Source organism: Leuciscus leuciscus, assembly GCF_965113295.1.
Source record: "Leuciscus leuciscus genome assembly, chromosome: 14".
Classification (NCBI taxonomy): domain Eukaryota; kingdom Metazoa; phylum Chordata; class Actinopteri; order Cypriniformes; family Leuciscidae; genus Leuciscus; species Leuciscus leuciscus.
In genome coordinates, this window is record NC_138738.1 from 826,779 (window position 1) to 836,778 (window position 10,000).

Below are 10,000 nucleotides of genomic sequence, written 5' to 3' on the forward strand. Positions count from 1 at the left end.
TATATTTAAGAAAATGTGTTATTTATATATAAAATATATATATATATAATATAATATTATGTATGTATATATATATATATATATATATATATATATATATACAGTATTTACAGTCGAACCAAAATTTATTCAGACACCTTCAACATTTCTCACATTATCACAGTTTATTCACTATAGTTTAGAAAATGGTAATAAAATATGAGCAGAACTCAGTTGATATTTGACTGGTTTTGTCCGTCCTTCTGTTAGACTGTCTCACACATGAATTATGTTGAATATCTGTCAGCTGTTAAATTTAACTACACAATTAGATAATACCAGTTTAGCTCAACCAATCACCAAGCAATGCTTCATTTTGTTCAGTCTGTGTGTAAAAAGAGCATTAGCAATTAAAGACAAAACACGATCAGGTCAAAGTGACCTTTGAAAGTTTTTGGTCCCAAATGTTTATAAATGTCACTGGTAGTCACTGTATGAAGAGTTTGGGGTGTAATATGTCACAGTTTACAATTTTTTCTCTCCTCACTTACATAACTTGACTATAGTGTCCTGCACACACTAGTGAAAAAAGTCTGAATAATTTTTGGTTTCACAGTACATGCAAATATTTCTTAAATATATACATGCATGTGTGTGTATTTATATATACAAAATAATTATACACAGCACACACACATATATTATGTAAACACAAACTTTTATTTCGGATGCGATTAATCGTTGCCCAGCACTAATCAGATGCCAGATGAGGAATACAACAAGCGATTCATCTTAAAGAGTCATTAAACACGAGTAATACAACGTTTCAGACAAGCACTTCAATGGACACAATGTTACTGCTTATTAGTTTATAATAATGTTTTATGTTACTTTTATTCTGGCCTGAGAGCCTGGAACCCGCAGGATCCCCTCAGAATCAAGACCTTTCTTCTCCAGAAACGACAGAAGCTGAAAACAAGAAAACATTCACATTGAAAACACCCAAGAGTCGAACTTTTAAAGTCACGATGAAACGGAAGTAGCCACGGAGTAACAAAGTTACAAAGTAACATTTACCTTTAGCAACACTGTAAAAGTTAATACAATATTCGTCACATGACTAAACATGCGCATCGTTTTCGAATGTTTCCACTTCAGAGAGCTACGTAATAACTGGAGCATAACGTGAGAGGTGAAACAGGAAATGATGTCATCACATACTGCTTGGAGAAAGAGTGTGTGTGTGTGTGTGAGAATGTGTGTGTGTGTGTGAGTATTTAAGTGTAAGTGTGTATGTGTGTGAGTGTTTGAGTATGTGTGAAAGTGAGTGTGTGTGTGTGTGTGTGTGTGTGTGTGTGTGTGTGTGTGTGTGTGTGTGTGTGAGAGAGTGTATGTGTGAGAATGTGTGTGTGTGTGTGTGTGTGTGTGTGTGAGTGAAACAGGAAATGATGTCATCACGTACTGCTTGGAGGAAGAGTGGGATCTGAGTGCTGGGTTTGATCTTCTGATCGCTCTCCACCAATGAGGCGAGAGGAACGCCAAACAAACAGCTCTCTGACAAACGGGAAGACATTTGACACATTCTGATTATTACTGACACAGATCGAAACGGATGAGGTCAGGTGACAGGAAATGACAGGATACTCACCAGGGATTTTCCTTTTGCAGGTTTTGTGTCGTTTGACCTCGAGCTCCAGAAGGTCACACAGCGCCGTCATGTCAATCAGCGCCAACTGGCGGACCTTCTTCAGGTCCTGATGGGAAAGATCCACGACACGGGTCACTCCTAACCGGCACTGCGGACAGACGACCCTCTGAGGGAGAGGGAGAGAGAGAGAGAGAGAGAGGAGGTGAGATGCTTGATCATACTTCTAAACTGTTTTTATTTCAGTAATATTATTAGTGATAGACAAATATGATCGACTCATTTTTAGTAGGGATGGGAATCACCGGAGGCTTATCACGATATTTCATTATTACGATTTTAAACATTTTATATTTATTATAACTGCAATATATTCATATATATAGGTATATATATATATATATTATATATATTTCCTCCTTTTTGTCCTTTCTCGTATTTTAGACATTTAGACAGAGCTTGCAGTAAAATTATGCACCATACTCACAACTCTGAACCGAAATTCAGGAAAAGAAATTCCCTGAAAGGATGGAGACTTGGCGTCTGTGTATAAATATTGTGAGACTATGCTGTATGGATTTTTCCCCCATCGCTATACATTATTACCCTCTATATAACAGACAGTCAGACACACAGTTAGAAACATAGTCACATACACAGTCAGACACACAGTCAGACAGACTCACAGTCAAATACACAGTCACACACAGTCAGTCAGACAGACAGTCAGACAGACACACGGTCAGACACAGTCACAGTCAGATAGACAGTCAGACAGACACACAGTCACAACACAGTCAGACAGACAGATACACAGTCAGACACACAGTCAGACAGACAGACACACAGTCAGACAGTCAGATAGACAGTCAGACAGACAGACACAGTCACACACAGTCAGACAGACACACAGTCACACACAGTCAGACGTCAGATACACAGTCAGACACACAGTCAGACAGTCAGATAGACAGACAGACACAGTCACACACAGTCAGACAGTCAGATACACAGTCAGACACACAGTCAGAGACACAGTCAGACAGTCAGACAGACACACAGTCAGACAGACAGACAGTCAGTCAGACACACAGTCACATACACAGTCAGACAGACAGACACACACACAGTCAGACAGTCAGATAGACAGTCAGACAGACACAGTCACACACAGTCAGACAGACACACAGTCACATACACAGTCAGACAGTCAGATACACAGTCAGACACACAGTCAGACAGACAGTCAGTCAGACACACAGTCACATACACAGTCAGACAGTCAGATACACAGTCAGACACACAGTCAGACAGACAGTCACATACACAGTCAGACCGTCAGATACACAGTCAGACACACAGTCAGACACAGAGTCAGACACACAGTCAGACAGACAGTCAGAAACACAGTCACAGACACAGTCAGTCAGACAGACAGACACACAGTCAGACACACAGTCAGTCAGACAGACAGACAGACAGATAGTCAGACAGACAGACAGATATATAGTCAGACAGACAGACATACAGACAGACAGACAGTCAGACACACAGTCAGTCAGACAGACAGACAGACAGACAGACAGATAGATAGTCAGACAGACAGATATATAGTCAGACAGACAGACAGACAGACAGACAGACAGTCAGACAGACAGTCAGTCTCACCGGCAGTGTCCCATCATCTCTCCTGCACTGGCTGCTGTTGTTCTGTGGTAGTTTGGCTTGTTTCAGTAAGATGGCCGCTTGTTCACAATACGCCACGTCTGTGATAAAGATCTCCTCCATCTGTAGCCCTTGAGTCTCCTGCCCACTGACAGCTTCACACACACACACACACGCACACACACACACACACACACACACGCACTGTTAATGGCTGTTCTATTGACAGCGGGAAGCGTTCCGTATCTGAACCATTTGAATATAATTTCCATATGAAAAGGCAGGAAATTGCATCTTGTGTTCAAAGGGCACATTCTGCATTCATGCTCGTATAATCAAAGCTCTGGCAGATTACGGCTCCATCTCTCTGAATCTGAAGCATTTTACTATTATTAAACACACATATGCTCTTTATATTACTAGATGTGACAGGTGAAGATATGCAGCTGAAAATAACACTGAATAATGAACAGACCGGCCCTTTAAGATCATGAGACTGTAGCGTTTCATTCCAGCATTACATCTTACATTTAGCTTCCATGTAAACAGGCGTCAAAGATCTTCACCAAAATCAAAGTATCTCTGCAAAACTCTTGCAAAAAAAAAATGTTGTCTCACTGTATTGTTGCCAAATCAATAGAAGCTTATTAGCTTCTCAGCCAATAGAAAAGTGTGTGTGTGAGTGTATGTATGCGTGTGTGTGTGAGAGGGTGTGTATTGGCGCTTTTCCACTGCATGGTTCGACTCGGCGCGGAACGGTTCGGCTCGCTTCGCTTTTCCACTGCGTGGTACGACTTGGCTCGGTACGGCACGGTTCGGTTCGCTTTAGCTCGGTTGCTTTTCCACTGCAGTTAGTACCGCTTCACAGTGGGTGGGACTGATCGTTATAGTTACCGTCTCTACTGCCATTACATCATCATATTAAATGCGAATTTAATACGTTTATACTCTTTTTTTTTTTTTAAGCAAATACTTTTAAAACAGGCGCTACAGCGTTGGCTGTTGTCTACTGGATATTTAAATCTAGCGGGTTTAGTGTCTCATGTCGTAAATACATTTTACATTTGACATTTATTCATTTAGCTGACGCTTTTATCCAAAGCGACTTACAATTGCTATATATGTCAGAGGTCGCACGCCTCTGGAGCAACTAGGGGTTAAGTGTCTTGCTCAGGGACACATTGGTGTCTCACAGTGGATTCGAACCCGGGTCTCTCACACCAAAGGCATGTGTCTTATCCATTGCGCTACCACCACCATGCAATACAATGTACAAAATACAATGACGCTGGTAGTGATGATTCTGTCTGACCAATCAGTGATCTGCAGTGTTTTCACATCACATTTTAGTATCGGTACGGTACGCTTGGAACCTCAACAGAGGTGGTACCATTTAAAGCGAGCCGAAGCGAGCCGTACCGTACCGTACCATGCAGTGGAAATGCGCCATAAGTGAGCCGTACCGAACCGAGCCGTACCGTACCATGCAGTCGAAAAGCGCCATGTGTCTGTGTGTGTATGTGAGTGAGTGAATGTGTGTGTGTGTGTGTGTGTGTGTGTGAGAGAGAGTGTTTGTGTATGTGAGAGAGAGAATGTGTGTGTGTGTGTGTGTGTGTGTGTGAGTGAGAGAGAGAGAGAGAGAGAGAGAGAGAGAGAGAGAGAGAGAATCTGTGTGTGTGTGTGTGTGTGTGTTTGTGTGTACCTGATCGTTGTGTCTTTGTCACACTGTCCATGTTTCTGTGCATGTCAGATTCGCTGTTGCGTGCCTCAGGAACTGCTGACTGAATAGAAAACAATTAGTTACACACACACACACACACACACACACACACACAATGTGTTATCTCTGAATTCAAGCCTTTATTCAGGTGCCAGTGATATGATCTGACATGACGTGAGTGTGGTATTGTCTGCTGTGGAGCACGAACACACACAGGCCTTTACAAATGCCACGACTGACTATTTCTGAACACAGATTTTGTCGTAATACAACAAAAAACACTGGGGCATCAACACACTTTTTTTGCATGATGTCTTTCAATCTCACTATTAAAGAGTTCAAATCATAGTTTTATTACAGAAAGAGTCGTGCTGAGCGATATGAAATTAAGAGTTTTGGATATAAAGGTCCCTGTTTTAATGATCTAAGCGCACTTAGGGCGTCCGAATCCACTTTTGCTAGTTTAACGACGGGAAAAATGGTCGGCACTCCCGGCGCATGGTCTAAAAGGGTTGTTCCTATTCTCTTAAAGGTGACATATTATGCCCCTCTTCACAACATGTAATATAAATCTATGGCGATCCCAGAATGTGTCTGTGAAATTTCAGCTCAAAATACCAGATCATTTATTATAGCTTGTCAAATTTGTGAGTAAAAATGAGACGTTTTTGTGTGTGTCCCTATAAAAGCAAATGAGCTTTAGCTCCGCCTCCGTTCAGAAGAGGGCGGAGTCTTTACACGAGCTTCAGAAACTCCGGCAATAACAGAACAGGCCAATCTCACTCATCCAGAATCCCAGAATAACCAGTAGCGAGTGCAGCCTTACGGAGAGACTCAGGAAGAGTTTCTGAATGTTAGTGGAGACATTTCTGTAGTTGTTGTGGAGTTACATTGATCATCTCATCATCATGTTTAACTTCTCCACAAGTGTCCACAGTTCCTGAGGTGTTTATAAGACAGCGGTGACATGTTCTGGTCAATAGTGTTCAGTGCTCGTCTGTGCTCAACCACACAACAGTTTCAGGCTTTGCTGGATCTTCATCATTGTGTTAGAACTGGTCTCTGTTGTCGCTTGTGGAACCAAATGTCGGCTGGTGTGTGTAAACGTGCAGATTAAGGGCCGGTAATATTATAATAAGATCCTCTTCATACGTCAGAAGGGGAGCGAAATCTGATTGGCTTATTTTATAACATGTTTGCAGAGAAAGGCTCACCAGAACACAGTTACTGGGTTTCACTTTTCACGTTTTCTGGGTTGGTAGAAGCACTGGGACCCGATTATAGATTATAGATTATAGCACTTAAACAAAAGAAAAGTCAGATTTTCATGATATGTCCGCTTTAATTACTTTACTTTTATACCAGATTTTAAAATTAGGACGTCGCTTAAGGAGGTTTTTGGAGATTTTGTCAGGTTTTGGTCACTTTTGGTACAAATTTGTCCCCAAAATATAGTTAAGTAGGTACACACTCACACACACTCACTCACACACTCACAGGTGTGTTGTTACCTGAGCGATAGGGTGTGTGAAGACGTCTCTGACGTGTCTCGGTGGTGTTTTGTTCCTCTTGCGCAGTGAGAGTGTGTACGAGTCAATGCGCTTCTGAACCGCTGCTGCTTGAGTCTTAGTGAGAGTCGAAAACAGAACAGCTTTATCCTCGTCCTCTTCTTCACCGGTTACCAGTGGAGACAAACCAGCATCCAGCAGCCAGAGCTCGTCCTGCTCGCCGTCTGACACACACACACACACACACACATTGAGCCACAAGATTATTAATGAATATAAAAAAACTTGAACATCACTCCGTCGTTGGTCTCTCTGCATTGGCTTCCTGTACAGTATAGGATTGTTGTAAGGGCCATATTTTAATGATCTAAGCTCATGGTCTAAAGCGCACGGCACAAGTTCACTGAGGGCGTGTCCGAATCCACTTTTGCTTGTTTAACGATGGGAAAAATGGTCGGTGCTCCCGGCGCATAGTTTAAAAGGGTCGTCCCTATTATCTTAATGAGTAATGTGTGTGTTTTGTCCCTATTCTCTTAATTAAGAAGCTGTGTGTGTGTGTGTGTGTGTGTGTGTGTGTGTGTGTGTGTGGTTAAAGCTCAAGCAGACCATCAATGGGACAAGCCGGATTCCACCATATCTTTATGTACACAATAATAATCTTTTACATTGTAATCCTTTTATTTTAAATATTTGGCATGTGTGTGTGCTGCTGTGCATCCCTGTGTGTGTAATAAGCAGAGTGTATGAGCGTTGAGGACCCGCCTATAGGCGCACATTACTAACCCACTCATTAAATAACAAAAAAATATTGCGCCATTGACTTTAGAGCAGGTTTCAGTCAGTCAATGTCTCAGTCTATTTCTGTTCCTCAAAATAGCAACGCTCCAACAATGCTCCAGAACACACACTCGTTCTCAGACCAGCAGCTCATGGACGCGCAAATGGGCGCAAATGCATTTGCTATTTAAACATCGCGGCGCAGGACGTGAAAATGAAAACTGCGTCGGGCTGAAACTAGCGAAACACACTTGCGTCGCGCTTGGCGCTGCATTGCACTGTGTGTAAGATAGGGCCCTTAAACTTCTTTTATTAGTGTATAAATCTCTTCATGACCTTGCACAGGCTTATCTATCAGATCTGCTAATGGAGTATCAGACAGGAAGAACTTCGAGATCAACAACTCAAAATGTACTTAAAATTCCAAGGACCAAGTTAAGCCAGAAAGGGGATTGTGCCTTTGCGATTGTAGACTCTGGAATAACCCTCACATGTTAGGGACGCTGACTCTGTACATGTTTTTAAAATACAACTTAAGACACATTTGTTTGCCATGGCGTATTCTTCTTTTTGATGATCATTTTTTATTATTGTTTTTATTGTCTTTTTACTGAGATGATGTAAAGCACATTGAACAACATGTGTTGTTTTAATAGTGCTATATAAATAAAAGTGACATTGACACACACACACACACACAGTTGTAATAGAAATTATTCAACCCCCAATGCAAATCAGGTTTATCGGCAAAATGTACAGACCTTCAGCTGTTTGCAATGAACAAATCAAACAAAAGTAATTGAAATATCTCAACACAACAAATGTTTCTAGTGGTTTACCCAAATTCAACTGAAAATGCAACTTTTAATGACCTCTGCAGTCTTAAAATTATTCAACCCCTTCATGGCAAGCATCTTTAGTACTTAGTAAAACAGCCGTTTGCTGTTCTGACCTTCTGCAAACGAGATGTATGACCAGACAGCAGTTTCTGGAAGTGTTTCTGAGGAATCTTCGTGAGCAATGGCCTCTAGTTCAGGAATATTCTTGGGATTGCGTGCGGAAATCCCACCTTAGATTTTACATGGGGTTCAAGTCATGTGACTGTGATGCCACTGTAGAATCTTCCAGGACTTCTTCTGAAACCAAGCCTTGGTGGAATTTGAGGTATGCTTGGGATCGCTGTCCTGTTGGAAGGTCCAGTGTTGCCCAAGCTTCAGCTTCCTCTCTGACGGCATGACATTTTCATCTAGGATCTCCTGATACTTCAGTAAATCCATCTCTCCTTCCACACGCTGCAGGTTTCCAGTGCCAGAGGATATAAATCAGCCGCAGAGCATCACAGATCCACCATGCTGAACTGTAGACAAGAGTTCTTATCAGCATATGCTTCATTCTTCTTCCTCCAGACACACCGCTGATCCATCGGGCCGAAAAGTTTCCGGTTTTGTTTCATCGCTCCACAGCACAGAATCCCAAAACTTCTGTGGCTTATTTATATGATTTTGAGCTCTTTCCTTGTGCTCTTGGGTCAGTAGTGGTGTAGCCTTGGAGTTCTGGCATGTGTGCCTGTCTTCTGCAGTCACTCGAGAGTTTTCCTTCTCAGAAATCTGGTTACAGTCATTGGATATCTTCCTTTTCCTGCCCCGTCCAGGTAGAGTAACCACTGTTCCTTTAACTTTGTGAACTATGCTTCCAACTGTGTCTCTAGGAACATTTAGTGCCTTCGCTATCTAGCTGGTGCAGCTAATGAAGCCCTTGATTAGTGAGGCAACACCTGTTCTGCAGATCTGTGCTGTTGTGAGGGATTATATTCAGGGGGTTGAATCATTTTGAAACTGCAGAAGTCATTAAAAGTTGCATTTTCAGTTAAATTTGGGGAAAGCACTTGAAACATTTGTTGTGTTGAGCTATTTCAATTACTTTTTGTAATTTTTTATTTGAAAGTCTGTACATTTTGCCAGTAAACCTGATTTGCAGTGGAGGTTGAATCATTTCCATTGCAACTGTATATACACACGCACACACACTTGTGTCAGTCTCATCTCACAGCATCATCATGTCTCTCCATCTCTGTACCTTCGGACTGTCGGGAGTCTCTCCTACGGCTGCTGTCCGGCTCGGAGTCGCTGCTCCGGATGTTCTCCACTTCAGTCCAGAAGGACTCGAGGCACAAACTGTCGGGCTTCAGGGGATCGGGATTAGAAGAGTCTGGCTTCAGGAGATCGGGATCGGGATCAGGATCAGGAGAGCCTGGCTTCAGGAGATCGGGAGAGTCCGGCTGCGGGTCCTGAGGGTCCGTCCAGGACTCAGCGTTCATCGCTCTGAGGCTGCAGTCCCTGAAACACACCGTAAGAGGAAGAGAATGGTGAGGAAGAAACACCAGACTGGATAAAGCGAGAGATGAGTGTGTGTGTGTGTGTGTGTGTGTGTGTGTGTGTGTGTGTGTGTGTGTGTGTTGCAGCTGCTCTCATGATGCATGTTCTAAACGAAGAACTCAAACTACTTCCTGTTCCGTGTCTGCAGAACTGACCGTTCACAGGACTGCACTGCTTTTGGCCGTATTTGTGCGGAAAAAAACGTGCCAAAAGTGTAAGCGCGGAAAAATGGAAGTCAGAGGAATACAGATCCTATTTATTTAGCGTTAGCATGAAGCTGCAGCTTCACAATACATGAATTACACTTACGAATAACAGTAATATGCTGCAA

General features: G+C 42.4%; 1 protein-coding gene across 5 annotated transcripts in view; it reads right to left on the bottom strand.

Annotated features, from left to right (window-relative positions):
- arhgap40 (Rho GTPase activating protein 40) overlaps positions 1 to 10,000 on the bottom strand; it is a 30,719-nt gene that overhangs the window by 9,102 nt on the left and 11,617 nt on the right. For all 5 annotated transcript variants that reach the window (XR_014197210.1, XM_082136394.1, XM_082136392.1 and 2 more), the window contains exons 2-8: positions 9,371 to 9,630; positions 6,521 to 6,741; positions 4,992 to 5,070; positions 3,293 to 3,444; positions 1,628 to 1,793; positions 1,442 to 1,533; positions 871 to 948 (exon numbers count right to left, since the gene is read on the bottom strand). Coding sequence is in view for 4 of the 5 variants with exons in the window: in XM_082136392.1 (XP_081992518.1) it covers positions 871 to 948; positions 1,442 to 1,533; positions 1,628 to 1,793; positions 3,293 to 3,444; positions 4,992 to 5,070; positions 6,521 to 6,741; positions 9,371 to 9,630 (1,048 nt within the window). In the remaining variant the exon portion in view is untranslated. The remainder of the gene's footprint in view (positions 1 to 870; positions 949 to 1,441; positions 1,534 to 1,627; positions 1,794 to 3,292; positions 3,445 to 4,991; positions 5,071 to 6,520; positions 6,742 to 9,370; positions 9,631 to 10,000) is intronic.